Genomic DNA, 25,880 nt, shown 5'->3' with positions numbered 1-25,880 from the left:
TCGAACTTGTTGTCTGATCTCTGTTCCAAAGAGGGAAGACCACGTCCATATATATCCGTCGAAAGGAGATATCCAAGAGTCGGCTCTCATCAAGGAGGTACGACCTTCATGAAGCATCACATGCCTTCAAATGATGGGTGGCAGACTTTAACCAAAAGTCGGCCCCTTTGAAATAAATCCGATAAGTCAAACTCGATAATGTATGTTTAATCATTAAACCTGATAATGCATATGTGACTTAATAAAGATATTAAAGGATTAATATAAGTTGATAGATTCATCAAATGTGTAAGGCCAATAGGCCATTCACACATTTGATCTTGCTGAGTCGGCCTGTAGGATTTCTACCGACGCTATATCATCAACACTAATGACTCCCCTCTCAATCCTCCAAAGTCTGCAATGCCTTTTAAAGGTTTATACACCAATAAGATATCCCGGCAGCTGAATTTTAAATAAAATCCTATCTGCTGTAGGACTCTTCCAAAAATTAAACAATTACCTTTATGAGCCTTCAAACATCACCTACTGCTGTATGGTAAGTTTATTACAGTCCTAGATACATCAGTACTCCCTCAAAAGAGACCAGCGATAACTTGAACCATTCCACACCTTATTCCCATTTGTACGACATTTTTAACAATAGTGACTGAGGTAATCTTATAATGCTATGGCCTTTTTCTGGGTAATCTTATAATTTTTTATCTGTATATTTCAGAATTTTTTTACTGGAAATGGAAAAGTTTTCAATATCAAAATAGCTTTTACCCTATAGATCCTGCTGCTAAAACTCTGAAATCATCGAATTAAGTGCACTTGTGAATTTTGTATGAATTCACCAAGGATTGGCTAGGGGGCTTTTCATCCCCAAAAACAATTTTACTGTAGGGTTTTGTCCTAGTGAAAAAGATGAATTGTTGCTCACCAGTCCACACAAGGGTTTTGTAAAATGAAAATATTAAGAAGGCTTTCCCTTGACCAAAATTTTTTCTTTCAATGACACTTATAGGAAAACTAAAATAATTTCCCTTTTTCTTTATTTCAATATTTCTTTTTGCACTTTAGTTGCCTCTTTGAACATGATATTAAATATCACTTTGAGAAGCTTTTTAGTTTAATTATAAAATGTTAGTTGCACTTTATTTCTAAAATAAAGCTTTTTCAAGCAACTGAATGTTAAATTATTTTGATTGCTCAAAAAGGGGACATTACATTTTTTTTACTAAGAAGAAATAAAATAGCACAAGAATCGTACCTCTTGTAGGCTTTAAAATCCATGGAGTTGAAACATAGTGATGCCCACACTCTTTCTAAGCTCTCACAAGCTGTACCAAGCTCCACTCCTTTCAAATTCAAGAGCACTCTCAAAATTTCCTTCGCAAATAATTCTGAAGCCAAACCCTCTTGGTATCTGTTTCTGTAATGTCCCCAATTTTTATTAAGGTGAAATTTAGTTAAATTGATTCTTATTAAGTTATCAAAATATAAATAAAATATTCATTGATGACTTAATATTAATTAATTTAATTAAATAGTAAAATATTATATTGTCACTTTATTAAATAAAGTTTCCATTTTTCAAGCCGGCCTTATCTTCTAGAAAGTTCATGGAGGTCTTTATAAGGAGGCTTGCTGGGAGTTGTAATGCATGCTTTTGGAATTGATAAATGTTTATGATTTCTGGAGACGGAAACCTTCAGGAGTTTGAAGAAGGGCTAGACGAAAACCTAGTTCTTTTGAGGGATGGATTCGCAACGGAGTTCACAACTGAACCAAATTTGTGAAGTCTTCATTCGAAGACGACGAAGACAAATTTACAGAGGTTTATGGTTGGTCCCGAAATAAAGTTAGATACATTGCCAGTCTGTTGTTCGAGGGAAAAGGATAACATTATCTCCAGCGATTGATATTGTCATCGTGCCCTATTGATATAAATCATTGCATTTATTGAAGTCCTCTTTAATACTTTGTATGGACCGAGTTATATTTGTTTTCATAAGCTTGGTATGGCCGTGAATAATGATTTGAGCTAAAGCGATATTAAAATATTAGCTGAATATTTTATTCTATTTGCCCAGCAAAGCCGAAGATTAAATTATCGGGAGTGGGACTTATCCGTTGAAGCGCATCAACTATAGTAGGGAATAATAATAATATCGCAATATATGGAGGCCTGACTATAGTCGGGGAAGTAAATATTTGTGGTCTTCAAACATTGTAGCCAAAGGATTATTTCTGCAGAGCTCTGTAATAATTGGCGCATGATATTCTGATGTAATTTCCAGAATCGTGATTCTTGGCGCGCCATCTATTGTGAGGCAGATCGTATTCCTTGAAGTGGCTCCCTGTTGTGAAGAAACATAGATTCAAATATTTGTTTGGAGGTTTTTGTGCATGAAGTGCACCAAAGTCCAGGTCATTGGCTTGGTTGAGGAGTTCCTTAAGAGTGCGGAGACTAAATTAAAATGAAGTTAGCGACTTGCAACATTGGGTGCTGAGGTGTAGCAAATCGTTTGTAATCCCGGGCCACTGGTGCGCTCTATCCCTGTATATTAAGGACAGGTTCTGAAGTTATTCCCGAAATCTGATACAAATTATTATTCCTACAGAATATTGTTTTATTGCCTGAGTTCTTTTGAAGCAGAATTTATGACAGAAGCATTGAAGTTTATGTCGTGACCTTTTTCACACATCGCCCCATTGCAAATGGGGACCCTCCCTTTTCCTGCTTTCTAGGGTTTTTTGTTAGTGCCTGATGGCCGGCATTCCGCTTCAGTTCTGCTCGGTTCTGTCAAGTTTTGAACAGTTTGAGTCCTAAAGATTGAAAGTCAGTTTGTGCAAGCCAAGTGATAACGTAGTCCGGATATCGTCAAAGTGCCCATAATGGCCAAAGGATGAAGAACGCAATTGATTTGAACGAATTTGAACAACTTTCTATTTTTAGAAAGTTTGTTTTTTTGCTTTTTCCTATTTTTTAGGAAGTTTTGTTTTTGGCATTTTTAGCCCAATCCATGGAATGGCTATTTTTAGAAAGTTTTCCCTATTTTTTAGGGATGCCTGCTTTTTGCTTTCTCGGAGTGGGGACCTAGGGTTTGCGTTGGTACAACTGACCTGCTTTGATCGTGATCGAAATTTTTCAAGTTTTGACCCAAAAAGCTAAGTTCCTATATTTTAGGGGGTCATGACACATTCAAAGGATAATTAGCTCGAAAAATCATGTCTGTAAATTCGCATATGTCATCCTGATTTGGCCTAAAATTTGACTAAGTTTGAAATTTTGAAAGATCTCCTAGAAACTAGAATTTGCATTATAAGTCCTAGAGATTTGAAACCACTCTCAAACATCCTGACAATATATATGAAATATATTTTAAAGTATAAGAAAGAGAAAAGACATATTGAAATGCCACTTATACTTAAATGTTATATTTCATATACAGACAAAATAGACTTGGTGTCGAGAGTTGTTCCATCCTCAGAGTTTACACTTCAAAGTCCGCCTTGGAGGTAGTCTTCAAAGTCCGCCTCGAATGATCTCTCCAAACTCGGCCCAAGGTGATGATGAATGGATGTCTATGAAAGTCCGCCCTTGAAGCATGTTTCTCAAAGTCCGCGTTGTGGGATGATAGCAAGTGAAGTAGCTTCAAAACTCCGCCCCATGGAGATGCCTAAAAATTCCGCCCTAAAGGAGCACTCATCAAAGTTTGCCTTGGTGATGGTCTTGAGCTTCCAAAACCCTGCCTTCTTGGTCTCTCCAAAGTACGCCTTAGAAGATGATTTCAAAGTGAAGAAAAGTCCGCCCATGATGCCAAGCCTACAAAGTTCACCTTGGTAATGCTTGCAAACAAGAAAAGTCTGCCCTACAAGATGATGGTCGAGTGGTGTGCAAGCCTCTCAAAAGCCCGCCTGAGGTGATGAAGGAAGATGCCTATCTCTCAAAAGTCCGCCTAAGGCGATGAAGGAAGATCCCTATCTCTCCAAACTCCGCCTAGAAGATGGTTTCAAAGCAACACTTAAACTCCGCCCTTGGTGATACTTCAAAAGTCCGCCTTGAAAAGTATGATGTATGAAGTCCGCCTTGAAAAGTATGATGTATGAAGTCCGCCTTATGCTACATGGCTCTTATCCTTCATATTGATGGAAGTTCGCCCAACATTGCAGCAAGTTAGAAACATGACCAACAAAGTCCGCCTTGAGGGAAATGTGAAAAAGTTAAGACATGAAGTGCACATAAACATAAGGAAAGTTCCCACTCTAGAAAAGTCCGACTTTGCCTTGCAACACAATGAGAAACAAACTTCATGAAGTTCGCCTAAGTCAAAGGTGAAGCCAAAAATACTTGCTAAGTATTGATGAAAGGAGAATATTCCTTGGTGATGTCATCCAAATCTTCATAAGATTCGAACTAAGTTCCAAATTAGAAAGTTTTAAAAAGAGATATTTGAAGATCAAATATGAAGTGGAAAATCAAATTAGAAAGTTGTAAAATGAAGGATTCGAACTTAAGGAAGATGACATTGCAACTCAAAATCAAATTGGAAACTTTCTCAAGGTTGAAATCAAATTAGAAACATGAATTGGAAAAGATCTGCGTGTTTCTAATTGCAAATTCAAACTTCATTACAAATACCTTCTTCACTTCTTCATTCTCACACATAAGGTTCAAACTTTCTGAGCAAGTTAAGAGTAATATCGAGAGTTATTTTGCAGGTTGAGAGTTATTTCAAAGAAGATTTTGCAGATTGGAGGTGTTGCAGGGTGATCTCTTGCAGATTGAGTGAACTTTTGAAGGAGTTTTAATTTTTCAACCTCATTCTTATCAAGTATCTGCAGATTTTGGAGTCCAATCAACTAGTAGAAGGCAGAACTTTCAAGTTTTCAGAGTTTTGTTTCTTCTATATTCTCATTTCTGTCAAAGGTGAAGTTGATTGGTGGGTAGACTTATCAATTTTCTCAAATTTTCTGAGTGTATTGGAGGTGTCTTTATCGGGTTTTTCAAAATTTTGATAAGAGGATCATTTTGGATTGAACGTTCTTTCTTTCAAGCGTGACCTTCTAAGTATTCGCAGCTTGTTTCAAAGCTAAAAGTATTGAGAAGTCGGAAGATCAAAGCATTCTGCCATCTAACCTTCGAAACTTTGCACTAAAAGATAGATTTCTAACTTAATTTCCTTTGGTTTTGCAAGTCGCAGATGGTAGTAGAAGCGGGATCATCGTAGAGATCGCAGCTGGAGTTTCAAGCCAAATGAAGGATTGAGGACAAGTTCACGAGCAAGGTTCATCCGAGCGTGAAGATAGCCAAAATTTGGCTAAGAATGGGAAATGTTTCACAAAGAAAATTCCAATTTCCTCAATTATGATGAAGGCATGGAGAAATTATTCTCCAAATTTCAGGGTATCAAGAAGGAGGGCATGATCACAGCGAATGTTTGAACAACTTGATCCTATCATTTCACATTTGCAAGGGGTTATCTAGAGCTTTCACCCTCCTGTCACGCAACATAAATTGGAGCCACAAAGAAGCAAGCATAGAGTCGTCAACAAGAAATTATTCTAAGAAATTCAACAATTTTCCTTCCGAGCTTCATGGGCCTGCCAATCATGCCTCCTGAACCAGGCAGAGAATCTCGTCCAGTACTTCAACGAGACTTGGCTTTTAGCGACGAACAAGAGCACGTTATCACAAAATTGTACAACTTGGCGTGGGAAGTGAAAAGAAACACTCTTGATTGGCATCGCATGTGTTTTATCCTTGACGAGGAACTAGAAATTGCCGCACGCATCAATGCTGAGATAAGAAGAGAACAAGAGCCAGCTCCCGTACCTGCTCCTGCACCGCTTTAGCAAGATTAGGAGTGACTCACGTTGCGGTGGCGCCTCGTCATCTTTCGACCATTCAGATTGCTCCAAGTCAACATGCCCAGATTCAATGAACCCGATTTATCCAAAAAGGAAACTAGACACATACTTTAGTGAGAATGGCATCTGTGCCACATGTAATGTTCTCATTCATTCAAACTGATAGAGTTCTGGGAAACCCTAATTAGGGTTTGTAACTTTCAATCTGGGCCCTTGATCACTGTTTGATCTCGGCCGTTCATTTATTTTTTGAAAACTATATAAGGCTACCTCCTCTCATTTGGAGAGTGAGATTTTTGATATATTGTTGCGTGAAGGTCATATTTTCAAATAATATATTGCATGTGCGCTTTCTCTTAAGGCTTTGTAATCTCTGTTGTTTGAGTGATTAGCATGGTTTCAATTTCCTCAACACATTAGTTAAAGATAATTTAGATTTGCTTTCATGTTGTTGAAGCTGAATGAAGGATCTGATAAGTATTAATTAACGGTGTATCTCCGCTCATACTTTTGGTGAATGGATGATTTCCATTTCATTGTGCAAAGTTAGTCTGAGCCTATCCCCTATGCATGCCAACATTTCGATCATAAGCACAACTCGTTGAAGATTGCACCCGCTTTGTGTAGTTGTCCTTAGTGTGGCGAAGCAAAGTGTGGTTTCCCGAGAACACCTAGTTAATACTGTCTCTAGAATTCGTAGGGTTAGATCAGCTTTCTTAAACCCTATCCCTTCTTCCCTTTTTTAAAGTCTAAATCCTGGAAAAAAAAACAGAGAGAGCCTGAAATTGATAAATCTATCTAAGTCCAGAAGCTTGAAAGACACTTGTTAACGTAATTCCCCCTTGAGATTTTCAGCATACACTACCCAAGTAGCTATTTCACTAAAGTCGCTTGTTCGCACATATAGACCTTGGAATCAATAGTGGTTTTTTAGGAGATAATAGAATACCTTCGGGTATCTTATTCTAATGTTTGGTAGATGATAAAACAGACACCAACAGTTTATATTTCTGATATTGAAGTTGTATGTCTGAAGTTGTGACTCTAAGTTTTGAGAATTAATTGATTTTGGGTTTCCAATCATCATTGATATTACTATTTAAGGGAAAATTGGTTATATATATCTAGTATCCTTGGTTTGGGATATTTCAATTTCACTTCTCTTTTCTCAAGCTCCTAAATCGTTCTTTAAAATTAAAATAATGAATTCCAAAAGAGGCAACCTCTCCCCTTACCCTTCATTTTGGTTAAATAACTTGATTCTAGTTTGCAAGGCCCCATCCAATGGATTGTTGACATGTGTCCATTGTTTTTCAAGGCATGCCAAGGAGTCCACAAAACACTTTTTTTATAATAAAATACGTAACTAATCATATGCAAACTTCCACTTATGGCCTTCTGGAGACTTCTAGAAAATGCCATTTTCATATATGCCAAACCAAAGACCAAATAACACCTATATGACAGGAACTTACCTATAAAGATGACTGAAAGATGTCATTTTCATACAAATCCATCCAAGCACTTTTCAAATTAATTTTAAACATTCAAACAAATGCATATAAGAATATAAAGCATTTCTAAATACTTGGAACATCTCAAGACATCCTAATTAAAAGCTTAGACATCATGCATAACATTTATGGGGTGCTAATTGGGGTATCAGGGTCTCGCAAGATTAGACATATACTAATATGCACATAGACATATCTTAATTATCCTATGAGTGGATTAAGGTGGTTTATCCACATCCATATTACTCTTTTCAGATTAATTCTTCTTGGCTTATACCTGTTTCTTGTACACTTATTGCACATATCAGGCCATATTGGATAATAATAGTTGAAGCAGCAATAATCAAAACTAAATAGCAATAATCATATGTGCCATACACACCAAATCTTTAGGGTTTTAAATATGCAATGAATCTATCTCAATACCATCCATCTCATAAATCACATCATAGAAATAGATTCTCAAATTTTTTACAATAAACAATACATGCGATGCATACACATCCCAAGTAAGCTCATATACTATCTACAACGTTAATATGACATTAGCTCAAATTGTCAATTAGGATATAACATAATATATCTATGGCTAACATCTAACATAATATATATAATACGGAAGTAATGAACCTGAAACATATAAAATTTATAATGTAAAATATTATACGGTCTCACATATAAAGTATCATCAAAATGAATTAATATAAGATCATACTACAATGTCTTGATACGATGTGTACAACAAAGGTATCAGCAAAGGTGGCATCATACTTCGGCACTAAACATTCTCTATTTGCCCCTCCAATATGTTAAAAGTGAGGAAATCTCCTTAGTTTGGGGGGGTGTCCCACCAATATGCCATAGAAATGACTTGGCAGCCTGATGTTTATCAGTTGGCTTTAGGATGCTAGGAGGTCCCATGTTTCCAAGCAAGGTCCCTAGGCATGCTGCCACCTCTCCTACTTGTTGATGCCGTTTTATTTTCAGATAAGTGGACATAAATTCTAGCAAAATGAAAAAAAACAGAAAATTTGAAGAAAACCCTAAATAACTAGTTACTAAACCCCAGCTCAAGACATTTGGACATTTGGACTGAAGGCACAAAATCTATTGAAAGAGAATTGGAAAGGTGTTATTGTTAAATGTCACTTATCTTTGAAATGCAGCAGAATAAGTTCACTAATAACAGTCTAATCGTGTTTCCAAATGCCTGCATACAATTGTCAATTTCTTCAATACCCCTGCGAAAAAACAGACTCTACAATGTGCAAAATGAACTCTTTCCCGAGTGGAATGGATTGATGCAGGTGCGGGTGAGTTTTTAATGGACTGATTTTTGCAAGTTATTGATGAGTTTTTATTAACTTGCCACCAAATAACTTGTGAACCATTTCGTTGTAACTGACAGGTTTGCCTTCAGTTTTTCTGTTGATGGTGATATGGTGATTGAATATGACTGTTTTTTAGTTCACTCTTCTGAAGCTAGAGTATATAGAGTCTCATATTAACACTCTGGTGTGAAGAGAAGTTATTCATTGACTGTGACTGAAAAATAGGGCATTTATTATTTGATTATTTGAAATTGAGTTTGTTATAGTTATATTTAATTTTTTCTCTATTTTATATTTTAACAAATTCAAAATTCAAATTTAATATTTATTGTTTTATTAGCCTTCTCTTTACTGTCCCAAAAATTGAGGAAAACTGTTTCCATCCTAAAACTGTGTTGTCCCTTACCAAAATTCAGATAAATAATGTATGTAAATTGCATGAATGGTAAAGGAGAGTTGTAGTGGAGAATGTTGTACGGTACTCAGCGACTCGGAGAGTTATTGTAGAGTTTGCAAACTATGGTTGTACCTATGCGATAAAAGAAGAGTGAAATGTAAATGTATGACAAATGGAAACAGAAAAAGTTGACATCGGTCGCTAAATTCTTCATTATTGTGGGATCAATGAGAAAAGTCAGAGTCAGTGGATGTAAAGTGAGATCACATATGGGGCTGTTTTAAAATCATACATGGAAGGAGCAATTTTTTCTTTCTAGGGTAGCTTAAAAGGATTCATCTTTGGTGTTGAAAATGATGTCATTTTCCTCATAAGAACTGGTCTAGATAATCTTGGTGGCTTTCATGTCTTTTGGTTGGTGTGTATTCTTCTTTATGGTGGCCAGCTTGGTGGTTAATCTTATGGTCTTAGTGGTCAGAACTATGCTTTTAGGATTTAAGGTGGTTCTTTGCCTATATGTTATGGTATTTCTCTTCTTTAATGATGAGCTGAGACTTTCTTGTGTGATTTGGAAGATACAAGTGAGTATTTGGTCAGCACGTATTTTTATTGCTTGGTTCTATATCTCTTGTCATTGGGCAGAATCATTGCCTCCATGAGTTTCATTTGTCTTGCAAAGGTCTTTTATTGTGGAATGGCTTCAATTATTTTGTTTGTCTATTCAAAAAGATACTCTTCATTTATTTAATTCTCCATTTTCTGCTTCTATTTTTGAGTTCCCTTAGGAGATCATGTTTTGCTGCTTCTACTTCTTTGCGTATCCTGGAATGGCTTCAATTAGTTAGTTTCTTGATTCAATGAGGTACTATTTATATCTTTAGTTCTGCATTATTCTGCTTCTATTTTTGATCATCCTTAGTGGATCATGTCTGTCTACTTCCACTTCCTTTACAGCTAAATTTCTTATGGAATGATCAACTTGGAAGTATATTATCAAGTATCACAAATGCTTTTTTTGTGTTGCTAATTTGAAGATTGGAGCTTGTTCCATTATGTTAGCTGATTTTCTAATTTTTTGAGCGTTGTGAATGATTCACAATGTTTTGTGGAGAACCCGTTCCATCTTTATACAAATCAAAATCAAAATTGAACTTAGCATTAAATATGACCAAAGCAAATTAGTGCAACCAGAATACATTGTCATGGGTAACAAATTTACAAATAGGACTTGATACTATAATGAATGCCTAAACACAAGCAGTGTAGGTTGATCCATCTGCAGTACATTAACATGGATAACAAGTTTAACCAATTGGACAACTCAAAAAACTGACACCTCTAAGTTCTAACAAAAGAAGAAAGTAAGAAAGATATACATGCAGACATAATATAAAAAATATAAAATGTGTGCCCAACAAAAAACTGACGTGAGGGCGCAAAGACACAACAAATTCCGTAGATACTAGCAGACAGGGACTGGTACTGTTACGAGAGATCTGATGGATATTACCGTGCCATTGAAAAAAATGGAAGATGCACACTTGGAGACATAAAATAAGAAAACTTGTTGAACAACTTTATAAATGTAAAATGCCTGAAATTAAACTACTAACATTTTAAAGTACAGAAATATGTTATTGAAAGCAATGATTAATTATATTGATATTTGATAATCATCATCATGACATAAATGGTTAAATTTAAACCATAATCACCTAGAGACAGTGGATGGGAATCTGGATGGGAATGCCATTATTAAAAAACATTGTACAAGGTGAACTTGGAGATACAATAGTTTTTATCTGCTGATATAGCTTAAGTGCACTTAAGTGCACATAGACATCTTAATCCTTTTTATTGTTTATTTCTTATTATTGAAAAATAAATTGAATGAATGATTCAATAATCGGATGATTACATTGAACGATATACACACGTATATATAGAGGTTACAAGACGATGTTCTATAATTAGAACATGATGTTAAAGTAAAAGATTAAAGAGCTAAAAGCTAAATTAAGCTTAAAAGCTAATTAATTAAAAAGAAAAAGCTAAATGCTAAATAAAGCTTAAAAGCTAATTAACTAAAAAGCTAAATGACCATTAAGGAACTAAATATAGGTGACTAAAATATAATTAAATATTCTAATACCCTCCCTTAATGGTCATGCTATCTATCACACCAAGCTGCCCTCTAAATTTGAGAAACTTTGCCGGGCTCAAGGACTTGGTGAGGATATCTGTAGTCTGATCTTCTGTAGGAATGTACTGCAGTATCACTTATCCATCTTCAACATGCTGGCGGATGAAATGACAATGAAGCTCCACATGCTTTGTCCGCTCATGGAAGACTGGATTTTTGGCTAATTTTAGAACCCCTTGATTATCACAAAACAAGGGAGTAGGTCCTGGTTGAGACATTTGCATGTTTGCAAGCATCCTACGTAGCCAAATTGCCTCACATGCTGCCTTAACAGTTCCCCGATACTTTGCTTCGGTCGAGGAAAGAGCTATTGCCTGTTGCTTCTTGCTGGTCCATGTGACTGCACCTGTACCCAAGCTGAAAACATACCCAGAAGTTGACTTTCTGTCATCAACACAACCTGCCCAATCTGAGTCTGTAAAACCAACCAGCCTAGGATCTTTGCTTCTACTGTACAGAATGCCAAAATCAGGAGTGCCCTTCACATACCTAAGCACACGCTTCGCTGCAACCCAATGTTCAACTTTTGGGGCTGACATGAAGCGAGAAATATAGCTCACAGCATAACTGATGTCAGGTCTAGTGGTGGTGAGATAGATGAGGCTGCCCACTAGTTGCCTAAATGAAGATTCATCCACTACAGGTGAATCTGATTTGGCTGATAATTTGAGCCCTATCTCCATAGGTGTAGATGCAAGTTTACAATCTTGCATTCGAAACTTATCTAGTAGGCTCTTGGCATACTTTGACTAAGAAATGAATATGTGGCTATCAATCTGCCAAACCTCTACACCGAGACAATAGTGGAGAAGTCCCAAATCTGTCATATTAAAATGCTGACACAAATTTTGTTTGACCTACATGATCAGATGTGCTGCATTACCAGTAATGACGAGATCATCAACATAGACTACTAGAAATAGAATATCATCACTTGTATGTTTGACATACAAATTGGGATCTGAAGGACTCCTCTGAAAGCCTTGATCAATCAAGTACTTATCAATTTTGATGTACCATGCACGAGGAGCCTGTTTGATGCCATAGAGTGCTTTGACTAGTCTACATACCTGGTGTTCCTTACCAGCAACCTTAAAACCTGGAGGCTGCGTCATGTAGACTTCTTCCTGCAAATCATCATTGAGAAAGGCACTCTTGACATCCATTTGATGGACTTTCCATCCAAATTGAGCTGAGAGAGCGAGGACAAGCCTAATGGTACTCATCTTGGCTGTGGGAGCAAATGTCTCTTCATAGTCGATGCCCTCCTTCTGTGAAAACTCTTTTGCCACCAACCGAGCCTTGTACTTATCAAGACTTCCATCAGCGTTATACTTGACTTTAAACACCCATTTGCAGCCATTGGGCTTCTTTCCTGGAGGAAGATCAGACAATACCCAAGTGTTGTTTTTCAGAAGACTATGTTGCTCTGCTGCCATAGCCTTTTCCCATTCAGGTACACCTTTAGCCTCTGTATATGTTTGAGGCTCACAAATACTGTGAATGTTGGCCATAAGAGCAAAATTAACTGTGTGTTGTTGTCTCCTACCTCTAACGGATCTACCCTCAATGAGCTCATCATCATGAAGATCACCAATGGTCTTGGCCCATCACTTAGGCCGGAGAGTAGAAGTACCAACATCTGTTGCAGGATGAAGAGTGCCTGGAATATCTGGAGCAAGCTCCTCTGGATGTGGATCGAGAAGATCTTGAGGAAAGTCAGGGGGTGCAATGTCATGCCTGGAAGACCCCACAACTTCAGATTCAACTAAATCCCTCCCATCAAGTGTAGCTAAGGGAAGACGAACACCCATACTTACAGCCTTTGGAGGGTGATCCTCAGTGCTCAAATCAGGAGAGGAAGGCTGAAAAGGCCCTCTTTCTTCATCAAATACTACATCTCGATTGAATATGAGGTGATTAGTGTCTATATCAACTAGCCGATATGCCTTGTGGTTGTCACTGTAGCCGATGAACATCAATTTCTGACTCTTTGGATCCAGTTTGGTGCGCATGGCATCTGGAATCCAAACATAAGCTGTAGAGCCAAAAACTTTCAAATGACTGATTTTGGGCTTCCTGCCAGACCAAGCTTCCTCTGGAGTCATCTTCTTAACGACCTTTGTGGGAGATCGGTTCAGAAGGTAGACTGCAGTGAAGACCGCTTCCGCCCAAAAGTGTTTTGGAACATTTCTATGCTCCAACATAGACCGAGCCATCTCAGTGACTGTACGGTTCCTGCGCTCAACAACACCGTTCTGCTGTGGGGTGTAAGGTGTGGTAAGCTGATGCTTAATGCCATGTGATGCACAAAAGTTGGTGAACTCTGTAGAACAAAATTCCCCTCTATTGTCGGACCGAAGAGTGACTATCTGACAGCTAGACTCTTTTTCCACTAAGGTCTTAAACGTTTGAAACATGGTGAACACCTCTGATTTTTGCTTAAGAAAATAAACCCACATGCATCTACTGAAATCATCAACAAATAATAGAAAATACCTGCATCCAGTGACTGATGGAGTGTTCATGGGACCACAGATGTCTGCATGAACGAGTTGCAAGACCTTGGATGCTCTCCAAGCGTCTCCATCTGAAAACGGAGTCCTATGCTGCTTTCCAGCTTGACACGCTCCGCAAACTCCATGATTCTGAGTTTGAATCTCAGGTAATCCTACGACTAGATCCTCTTGAACCAACTGAGAGAGATAGTGGACATTGAGATGCCCATATCGTTGATGCCAAAGAGTGCTGATGGAAGTACTCCTAGCTGCCATGGCGAGCTCCTGAGAACTAGTAGAATCAACAAGTCTATAAAGACCATGATCCTCAATACCAACTGCAACTGTAGTGCGAGTCTCCCTGTCAACAATGTTGCACTTGTGCAACCCGAAGACGACATCCAGCTGTGGTGAATGCTGCATAATCTGACTAACTGACAGTAGATTGAGCTTCATACTAGGTACAAAGTATACATTGAGGAATATTAAATCCCTCCCACTAGATGAAATCTGAACGTTGCCCTTGCCGAGAACAGGATACTCTTCACCTCCACCAAAGATCACTGAATCAGTGAAAGGCATGTACTCAGTAAACCAATCCCGATGATGTGTGAAATGTTGAGAGGCTCCAGAGTCAATGTACCAGGCTGATGATTGAACATCATCAGAGGAGGTTTGGGCCATGAACGCATAGAAGGCAGATTCCTTCTGATCAGGATGCATGGTAGAATTGGCTTTTTGCTTGGACCCTCCCTGTTTGGATTGCTGGGATGCTATCAATTTCCGACAATCTTTCACCAAATGGCCATATATATGACAGTAGGAACACTGTAAGCTCTTCTTTTTGGAAGACTGCTGAGGTTGACCTTGACCTTGTCCTTGTCCTTTCTGCTTGAAGGACGGAGCTTTACCCTTGTACTTATGCGAAGCTGAGGCTGTGAAAGCTTGTTCAGTGGATGAACTAGTGCTGCTTCCAAACTGCTGCTTCCATCGATCCTGTTGTAGCAGCTTGTTGCAAAGATCAGGAAACTTCAAATCAACACTAGTAGAGGAGATATTGGGCGTATCAATGAAATGCTCGTAGGATCTAGGAAGGCTTTTCAGCGTGATCACTACCATATTCTCTTCCACCATGGTTCGGCCTATAGCTTCTAATTGATCACAGATGTCCTTGATCTTCGTAAGATGTGCCTGGATAGATGACTTCTCATCCATCATGATAGAAAACAACATATTCTTCAGAAAGAAAGCTCGGCTCTTGTCGGACGTTTCATGAAGATCCTTCAAAAGATCCCATATCTCTTTTGCTGTTTTATCTGAAGGCACCTGTGGGAGTTGATCATCTGTGACGGAGAGTTTGATAAGCATGACAGCCTCTCGATTCTTCACATCATGTTTGTCTTGATCATCACCTGCTGTTGTAGGACGAGATTCCTTGCCCAAAACAAGTTGATCAAGGCAATGATACTCAAAGATGGTAAGCATACGCTGTTTCTAGGTGTTGTAGTTGCGGTCGTGGAACTTCTGACTATGTTCCAACATGATGTTGGTTAACGATGCCATCACGGAAATCGAGGTTGATCGAGGTCAACTAAGTGAAAGAAAGAGACAGAAGAATCTGATTTAAAAAAAAAATTAGAATAGAAACAGCTGCTGAAAAAAACTGAAACCCTATAGGAGAATTTTGGCATGAATTCCAAGGCATGAATTTCGAGGTTTGGAAGAAACCCAAAAATTAAAATTTTCTGCACACTTAAAACAGCATAAATGGTGCCAAAAAAACAGCAAAAATCCCAACGTCCACAGAAATAGCAGAAATTGTGAACTATTTAAATTCCAAGGCAAATTTGTTGGCATGAAAACGAGGCACGGAAAACGAGGCACGGAGAAAGATCTGAGACCAACCCAAAAAAGCTCTCGAAAAACCCACCAAGAATCTGAAAAACAGAATGCAGAACCGACGGCTCAAAAATTGAGGCACGGAAAACGATGCAACCAGAAAAAACTGACAACGACCCAGTTGAGCTCTCGAAAAACCCACCAAGAATCTGCAACCAAAATAAAATGTCGATTTGAACAGAAGGGTCAAAACCCTAGTCGAAAATTGCAGAAACCCTAGGAAAATTAGGAAAATTTTCAACCTGCAAAAAAAAAAACTGCCTAGGAAGAGAAAAAAATCTACTTTTTAAAAAAAAATCTCTTCAATGAAAACTTCGAAAAATTTTAATAACAAAAATTTTTGAAATTTTTAATTTCCATGCTCCGATACCATGAAAAATAAATTGAATGAATGATTCAATAATCGGATGATTACATTGAATGATATACACACGTATATATAGAGGTTACAAGATGATGTTCTATAATTAGAACATAACGTTAAAGTAAAAGATTAAAGAGCTAAAAGCTAAATTAAGCTTAAAAGCTAATTAATTAAAAAGAAAAAGCTAAATGCTAAATAAAGCTTAAAAGCTAATTAACTAAAAAGCTAAATGACCATTAAACAAGGAACTAAATATAGGTGACTAAAATATAATTAAATATTCTAATAATTATTACCTCTTTGGAGGTTGATAAGAAAATTCTGTGCAAGGATTTTTTTTCAGTTTCTTGTAAGAAAATATATAACAGTTCATAGTGTATTTCTTTATTTCGTTTAGCTGTTATCAGCCAATTATCAGCACTTGAGTGATATGTTATACGTTAAGAAACATCTATTGGAAGTCTCTTAAATCTAAAGGGAAATTTCCATGAGGCATATAGACTCTAGAGACATGGATAAATTTAATCTAAGGTCTCTTGACATTTGGAGATATTCCCAGATGTGTCTTCAAAACATGGATGCATTTCTGATATGGGAAATGAGTTTCAGGGGTTGGAGTATGACTCTCCACAATGCTAAATTTAAATGCAAAAAGGCTAGAAACACTCACCCAAATCCGTATGGTTGTCTAATTTAAAGATTACAGTATGAAATATCTGTTTTTAAAGTTCCAGTGGAGAAGTCTGATATCTTTGCTCGTCGTATTGTTGTAGATATTTATGTTTTCATTCCGCTTAAGATTATTTGACATCCAAAATACCATGTGTTGTTTACAACATTTCATAGTTTTAATTTCGTAGCTTTATTAATCTCACACCTTTTGGACCTTATTATTGTGTAGAGAAAATGCGACCTGAAACATCCACCTGGAGATGAAATTTATCGCAGTGGGACTCTCTCCATGTTTGAGGTATGCATTTTCCCTTTATTCAGTATTAAATTTAAGCTAATCAACTTCTACGCTGGGGTCATGATCTATGCAAAGTTGCAAACTACTAATTGGGTTAAGGTCAAGTTTATTCCTGTATATGTTGTATGTTTGAGTGTTAAACATTAGTCAACCAGGCAATTTGAAAGATGTGGACACATTTCTTGTGTTAGTGATAGAAACAAACTTCTGGTCAGAATTATTTTGGCCTTTTCCTTTAGTGAGTTTGAAAAACTCTTGCTTTCTTTTCAGGTTGATGGGAAGAAGAACAAGATATATGGGCAGAACCTTTGCTATCTGGCAAAGTTGTTCCTAGATCACAAGACACTTTATTATGATGTTGACTTGTTTCTATTCTATATTCTTTGTGAATGTGATGATCGAGGTTGCCATATGGTTGGGTATTTTTCAAAGGTAAGCACACGAATCATATGTTTTTCAAGCTAATCATTGTGCCATTTAAAATTCTATGGGAGTCTGCTATTGGACATTATCAAACTATTTGTTTGGTTTGAATGAACGAGCCTAAAGATGCATAAATCCTTTTTTTATCAAATATGTGGTAAGTGGATCCATTCAATTGAAATATTTTGTTTGGTTTGAATGGGGAGCCTAATTTTTTGAATCTTTGTTTTAACAATGATCAAATATGTATCGCCAGTCTCATTAAATTGCACTCTTTTGTACTGCTATACTACGAGAGTGGGGCCTGCTTGTTAGGGATTTTCTTGAAATGCTTTTTTGAAATATTAATAATTATTGTGGCATCTTCACAGTCCATTTTATGTTATGCTACTTCAGAGTCTGGTAAATGTATCAAATAGTAACTTCATTTAACTCCATGTCTCCTCTTTTGTGTAGTTTCACTTATTTACAACTAGGCCCTGGGTGACAATACGAGATTCAGCACATATTCTCTGTCTAGTATATTCTGTGTACCAATAATGGGATTATCTTACCTGAATTTAGCATGTATAATATGTTTAGCCTGTTATAATGTAATACCAAGCCCATTATTAATAGTAAAACAATTTGATGATCAATTTTGTTAGGGTCATGCATTGGTTTTAAATTTTAAATAAGTTAAGCATATGATCATAAATTGTGTGTTATTCTTTAGTTTTTTCCCTTATCCATTTTGTGCATGCTGCAATTTCCATTTAAAATTTGGGGGCACTGTTTCAATGTGAGTTTTATACTTCACTTGGGTAATGATCATGCTGGACTTACCTGTACTGACATTGGTTATTTATCTCCAACTTGGGTCTGCCCTGAGTCAGCCAATGGTTTTGCTAGTATGATAAACGACGAAGTTAGCTACTCTGTTTCAAACTTAATGGTGGTTAAATATCAAAATAATGCTTGTAGGTAGAAGTTAATAGAAAAATATATCACATAATCTCTCAGAATACCTATGGGGGATATTAGATGTCAGTTACTAATGAGATGCTCTCTTTCCATTCAAGATCAGTGCTTTACAAATGACTGAAAACATTTTCACTACTACTCCCCATTACTTTCACTTCAGTAGTCACTAGGGCGCACCAGGTTGCAGGTAGTGTAAATTTCAGTCAGAATGCTGAATTCATTGCAGACGAAGTGTAAAGGGCATTGTAGAAGCATGTTGTTATCTCACAATGGTTGTTTGATATGATATAGTTGATCATTGATCAGTAATCATACAAATTTGGTGGCTTGCAAAGGAGGCCATAGAGTTGGTGTAATTATTAAAGTGCACCTTTTATATTAAATTTACTAGGTAATTAGTCTAAGTTACCGGGTTCGCCTCTGGGCCCCCTTGGTACGGGTCTGGGTTCGACCGGGTCCGTGGTACGGGTCCGGTTCGACCTGGGTTCGAAAAACCTAGAGTGGGTTCGACCCTAGTCGAACCCAGTCGAACCCGGGGTCGAACCCAGTCAAACCTGGGCGGACCCAGTCGAACCTGGGCGGCTGGGCGGCCTGTAAAGTTAAAAAACAATGCAAATTTAATTTTTTTTTCAATTCCGCCTTGTAAAAAGTGAAAGTTATAACCTTAAAAGCAGAAAATTAGACGTCTTAAAAAAACAGAAAACTGATGCACGCCATGGAGTTCCGTGTGGGTTTGAAGGTTGTGATTTGGCGCTGCCCTGGGACCCTGCGAGGGGCGCTGCCCCTCGACCCCGCAAGGGGCGCTGCCCCTTGACCCCGCTGGGGGCGCTGCCCCCAGACCCCCGCAAGGGGCGCTGCCCCTTGACCCCGTTGGGGGCGCTGCCCCCAGACCCCCGCAAGGGGTGCTGCCCCTTGACCCCGTTGGGGGTGTTGCCGGCAAAATCCAGGTCCTCAGTTTGAAAAATTAAACTTGGATGTTCTTAGTTTGAATCCATTTAATGATCAAACTTTAAATTGTTGAAAGTTGAAACAATGATACTTGAATATTTTATCATTTTGATATTAGACTTGATGTATATGATGCTGTTATGGTATGATCATGATGCTACGATTACAAGTTTATGTTGGTTTTGTTGTTTATATGATGCTATGTGACATGCTAATCTTAATTCATGCTTATAGGTTGCATACATATATAATTTACATGTTTTTGTACTAACGAACCCAAACGAACCCAAACCCCTTTTCAAAATTTTGCCGTACCGGCGAACCGGGTTCTTTGAACCCGAACCGGTACCCGAACCCGAACCGGTAACTTAGTAATTAGTTTTATTTATTCAGGTAGATTTAACAATAATGAGCACTTTTTATCAAGTTGAACTCACGTGATCTTCAAGCTGGGTTCAGTCAATTGCTATTTATGTTGAGTCCACCACTTGTTCACTTGTGGTCTTAACTTAACTCATTTGGGAAACTTACCTTTCCAACTTGTTCTCCCAAAGTCTATATATTGTATTTAATTTCCTTTGTTAATTAATTAATTTCATTTTAATCTTTTCACATTCCCAATGTTGGATTTTGTTGTTATTTGCATTTTGAACCGTCTGTATATTTGCTTGCAACTTTGTAATCTTGTACAGTCGTCTAGATGTAGGCTTCTTTTCAGATCCTCAGTGAATTCTTCATGGTATCAGAGGAAGGTAGGTGTTTGTTCATGTCTTTTGAGGAGCATGGGCTTCAAATTAAATCTTTGGTGGAGAGATCAGATTTTACTGCTTCGTGGGTCAAATTAGGGCCTACCATTGGTGCAAAATGGACCTCACCATTGCATTTGGAAGGTGTCGAAATTTATAAATTAATTGTAAATTCATTGAATTTGGAGTTGGGTAATTGGAGACAGTTTTGTTTTGGAGTTTGGCACTATTCAAAATTACAAATCAATATGACCATATCGTCATTCTGTTAAACCATCTCTGCATTGCATATTCACTGTTGTTCCTCCTAATTTGGTGGCTCCACCATATCTGTCAATTTCCAACAATGTTTAGCTTCTAGTTGTAAATTTAGCTGCTATTTTGGTAGTTCCTCAAAATCTGATAGGTACTGAACTTGGCAAATTTTGCCAAATCTGTCAGGTTAGAAGAATATGGTTGTGTTGGTTTAATTCCTCTTTTAGCAACTTTTATTGGCACAACTTTTGCTCAGATTATTGGGATTTTGACTTCTTATAGGCATCAGAAACTTTTTGGAAGCCTCAAAATTTGATATGATTTATTTGATCCAATATACTGTAATTTGTATTTTAATGTCTCTTTTGCTTAGATGCATTGTACTTACATTGGGATAAAGTGCCAAGACTTTGTAATTCCTGGGGTTTAAATGTTGCAGGCTTTCTTGATTGAGTCTTTTGGGAGTGGTACTCTTGCTTTACGACTCTAATTCCTTAATCTAATTTGAAGAGTTGATATTTGTTTTTGGTTACCAAGAGAATCAGTCTCATAGACTTACTATCACATGAGCTATTCAACCACTATAACTCTCGAGGTGGAGGCTAATCCCACTCTGAGTGCTATTCCTGGGGTTTGAACATAACCTATATTTGCATCTTTCAATGACTTAGCAATTGATCTAGACCCTGGGGGCAGTCTTTAGGCCATATTGCTTTATAGGCAGAATATAGATTGAAGCTTGTAGACTTCACTTATTGCAATAGAAGACACGTCAACCTTGGTCTAGACTTACACAAGGCCTTCACCAAATGTTTTTTATCAAGGGCTTCACGTTCCCTTGCATTCCAGCCTATAATATTCATCAAAACAAGAAAGGGATACTAATGCACTTATTGAGAAGGAGGGATAGCACCCTTGCACATCGTTTGAAAACATGAGGGAATAGCAGGGCTCTTGGTCCCAACTTGATTAACACAAACCTTGTCTTCACTGTTTTGGTGTGTGCATGTTTGCAACCGGAAATAAGTTTATTTTGGGCCAACTAGTTAGATAAACACAAAGATAGTTTTTTGAGAAGCTTTGACCACCAAAAAGAACTACAAGGAAGCCAAGCTTGTCTTTAAAAAAATGAGGCTATAAAAGAATGTTTTCATAAAAGTATGTTATTTGTGATTTGGTCCAAATGCTCACGATATTGTTGTAATTGTGACATGAAGAAATATCTTGTTCTTATTAAAATGATTAGCTTGGGGAGATATTTTTCTTGGAATCATAAATAATGGATTACCAAATAAGGTGATCCGTATATCTTCCTTTAGTCTGCACTGCAGTGGGAGCCATATTGCGTTGCTGCAAGTGGTAAAAGTGTGCTTCTAATGTTTTCACAAGGACGTTAGTTGTAGCTGCCCATGAAGTGTAATGCAATTGAAAAAATACAATTTAATCAATGTCATTATATAACTAAAATTTATATGTTTGGAAAATTTCTTAATCTTTTTGAATTTTAAAATCATTCATTTAGTTGCATTTCAGATCTACACAACTAAATTTTATTTGTAATGCCAGTTGGCTTTGCTAAATTTTATTTTGTCTCTTAATAGTTGGTCAGGCATGATTTTATCTATTTATTTTCAGTTTTTTATTTAAACTATATTGGCAGACTTTTTCTGATTTACATGAATTTTGATTTCCTGTCTGACATCTGTTTGATGAAATACATCTCAGTTTGCTGTTTTCATGTCACATTTGTTGCTGACAGGAGAAACATTCTGATGAAGCATATAATTTGGCCTGCATTCTTACTCTTCCACCATATCAGAGGAAAGGATATGGAAAATTTCTCATAGCCTTTTGTAAGTCATTTTCTTTTTCTTATTCTCTCTTGGAACTATAGTACCATATGAACTATGATTCTTCTTTGTATGCTTCTACACGGTAAATTTTGTGGAAATTCTTTCTTAAGAAAAATGAAGTCTCATAAAGCATACATTCACCAAAGATTTGCCAATTGTAAAAGAGCCCAAAGTGGTGGTTTTTGTAAAAGCCACTGTTCCTTCTCATTACTATCAAGAGCTTAGAGTTCTTTTGTGCTTTGTGGGTTCCCTTGCCTTGATTATTCCCCATTATACGCTATACAGAGGTCAAAAGAAAAGGCTCACTCATTAAAAATATCTGAACAATGCTCTTTTGCTTGGAGTAAAAAATCTCACAGAATAACAAACATCTGAACCTTACTATACTGTGTAAGCTCCCTATTGCTTTACCTTTTTTGATAAAGCAGGTTAAAGGCTAGGAAATGAGATTAAAAAATAAATAAAAGTCAATTGGTGCCTGTCTTAAATTCATCGAGTAGGAGTATTCAACTTCATGCAAGCGCCTGCAGAGTACTAAAACATAGAGGCTATCCTAAGACCCACATCCAATGATCAACTCTGCAAATACAAAGATGCATAGTCATATAAACTATATGATAAGATCACACCAGAAGAAGAATGGCAACTAAAAAAGAAACTGTCAATCAAAAAGAATTTCAGTGTACCATCACTCATGAAGTCAGGGAATAACAACTGCATGGAAAGGAATCACGTCCCACATGCTGTTTTGGAACTAGAAAAACTTCCCAATTATGTGACCCATGATTATGCAATACTAAATTTGTTAACTGACTGTTAACATAATCTGTAAGATCACCAGTAATATGATGGACCATTTCCAAAATTGAATTATTGATGTATTTTACTTTCATCTGCTTGGGTATGGTGAAGGCCACACCAAAGATGAGATAGAAAGATTCAACATCGCCTCCTCTAAATGGAAAGTTGTGTATATAGCATAGTTCCACAGAGTTTTGGAATGAGAGGATAGGTTTTGGGGATGGGGGGACAATGGATCTAAATTTGGAGACAGTAGGGGGACAGTGGTGCAAATATGATATACTACTTGAAGAATTAATTATTGAAAAATGTATAAGAAATACCCTAAGTTGCTGGTTTTGGTACAGGTTGGGTACATGTATGGGTTTGGTATGCTGACATGGTGATAATTTTTTCTTGGGTACGGTTGTATTGTGTGTGTGTATGTGCAATTTTTTAAATAAAAATATACAAAATTGTAAATACATTTGATAGTATGATACTTCATCATTGATCAATGGTAGTGCTAAGATAAATGTCAATTGATAGTTCGAAATTTCAATATTATGTCATATATCTTATATGTCTAGGGTGACTCAAATGAAAATCATTATAATTGCAAAATTTGAAATAAATACAAATAGTTATTTTTTATATTGGTCTTCAATCTTTATGAAAATGATCTAGATCAAGGTTATCATTTGGTTCAACATCATTTGAACCACAAGCAAATGGAGTGCCACTCCCACTAGCTATATCATGTTAACAGCCTCATCATCAGCTATATTGACTCTAGCAAGCTCTAGAATAGATTCATCCAAGCTGGTATGCTCGAAGGCTATATGCCAATTCTTTGTTACCCCTTCCTTGTAGTCATCTTGCTTTTGTGTTAGGAGATGAAAGTTGGAATGGATATAAACCAAATCTTCTACTTTTTTTGCAGCCAACCGGTTATGCTTCACTAAGTGAATAAAGGAGTATGCTCTTCAATTCCATTCAGCTAAAGAACTATCAACCGACTGGAATTGGAGAGAAAACCAACACAACATAAAAATAAAAATGCAAAAATGCTTACCTATGAGGAATCTTGATTGCAAGAGGTTGGAGGAACAAATAATCTTGCCTGTGGAGGTGCCATCATATACAAGCATCTTCCTTGTATTGGTCTCAAAGGGCACAAATACTATGACCTTGTCTTGAGATGAACTTGCCAAACTCTTTCCTAAAATTATCCACCACTTTTGAATTGGAGAAGATTCTTTAGAATTGCAACTTGTACCCATCAACAACTTTAACATCTCTATATGGTGCACCTCTTCGTAGAAAAGAAAGTATATTTGTACTATAGTATTTGGGGAATAATGTATATACAAGGAGATACGATGGTGTGCACATCTTATTCCAATGGTGATGAGTGATTTTTTTCACACTGTAGAAAAATGTTTCTTTGCGATCATTCTTTTTTTGTGCTATTATGACCTTTATTGTCTCTATTATGAAGTCAGTGTCATCATAGATTTCCCCCAAACATTGTCCACATGAGCCCATCAATTGTGTCATCTAGGATCAATGACTTGGCCTTCTAGGCTCTCCTTGATATTGATTGCTTCCAAATATTCCATAGGTGGCTAATGACAGCCAATGCCTCTCGCACCTTCACAAGTTGTCTCAAAATGATCATGTGTGATGTGAATCGGGTCTTTAGCAACCTAATGTTGTGTAAAAAATAAGTTTTTTACACATTTAAATTTATGTAAACATACACAAATTAAATTTAAAAGTTAAGTAAAAATTAAATTTACCTTAACAGTTCCAAATTCAAGAGTTTTGAAAATGACTTGTGACATATGATGGTTTGTTACAATCATTTGGATCTCCTCACCCTCAGTCATATAGCTTTCACCCACTTTATTTGAGTGCCAATTGCTTGCATCATCAAGTTAAGGGAGTGTATGGTGTCCAAAAATGTGTGCATACCTTTCCTCAACCAAAGCATTTGCTTCCTTGCAATTTCGCACATTGTTCATAATGAAATGGACAATATATTTAGGAACCATCATATCTATGGACAATATTTTGCATCCTTGATTTGCCCTTTACAATAAACCCACTTAAAAAACATTTCCCTTTTTAAAACCCCTTCAAAAAGTCATTTCCCCTTTCAAAACATTGAATAATTTTATTAAAGGTTGGTTTTTGCAATCGTTTCATCCATCATAAATAATAGATACACTTGTTCAATCCAAGAGCCCCTAATTGGCTTGAGTGACGTCTCTACAATTTTATTTTCTTTTGCCAATAAGGTGGTGCACACTTTTTCATACCTAGGACTTGTGAAAGCAAAAGGTGCATTATTGATTGTTGTCATCATTTCCAGCCAAAATGGTGATGTCACCCTTGGCATAAATGCAACCTGCACTTTTTTACTCTGCAATGGCTCTTGTTTCATTTTGAAATGTTTTAACCAATAAGCCTTTTTTGTGGGAAGGAGAGGGATCTTCTTCTTGTATATAGGGTGTCTCCAAAAAAGGATGTTGGGAGGCGATTATTGAAATGGTAGGTGCCTGTTGATGTGTTTTTATGCACATGCCAACATAGAATAAAATACCAAGGTATCTTATCCTCTCTTGAACAAAGTCTCTCATATGCTATGCTTTGCGATCAAATGAGACAACTCCAAGGTTACGAAATGTCAGGTCTTGACGTGTGGATAAGTTCAGTTGTTTGATGTGATAATGCTGGAATGACAAGGGGACTTATGTTGTACATGAATGCTCAATCTTATCATGGATTAGGATGGGTATGTCGATAACTTAGGATTTAACAATGAAGTTCTTGATTCAATTCTAACAAGAATTTCTAAAAAAAAGGACAAAA

General features: G+C 36.9%; 1 protein-coding gene across 2 annotated transcripts in view; it reads left to right on the top strand.

Moving 5' to 3' along the window:
• LOC131048541 (histone acetyltransferase of the MYST family 1) overlaps positions 1–25,880 on the top strand; it is a 103,549-nt gene that overhangs the window by 53,950 nt on the left and 23,719 nt on the right. For both annotated transcript variants that reach the window (XM_057982536.2, XM_057982528.2), the window contains 3 exons: positions 16,967–17,035; positions 17,306–17,467; positions 22,130–22,223. In XM_057982536.2, the coding sequence (XP_057838519.2) occupies positions 16,967–17,035; positions 17,306–17,467; positions 22,130–22,223 (325 nt within the window). The remainder of the gene's footprint in view (positions 1–16,966; positions 17,036–17,305; positions 17,468–22,129; positions 22,224–25,880) is intronic.

This window comes from Cryptomeria japonica, chromosome 7, assembly GCF_030272615.1.
Source record: "Cryptomeria japonica chromosome 7, Sugi_1.0, whole genome shotgun sequence".
Taxonomy (NCBI): Eukaryota; Viridiplantae; Streptophyta; class Pinopsida; order Cupressales; family Cupressaceae; genus Cryptomeria; species Cryptomeria japonica.
This window is presented reverse-complemented; position numbering and strand designations above follow the sequence as displayed.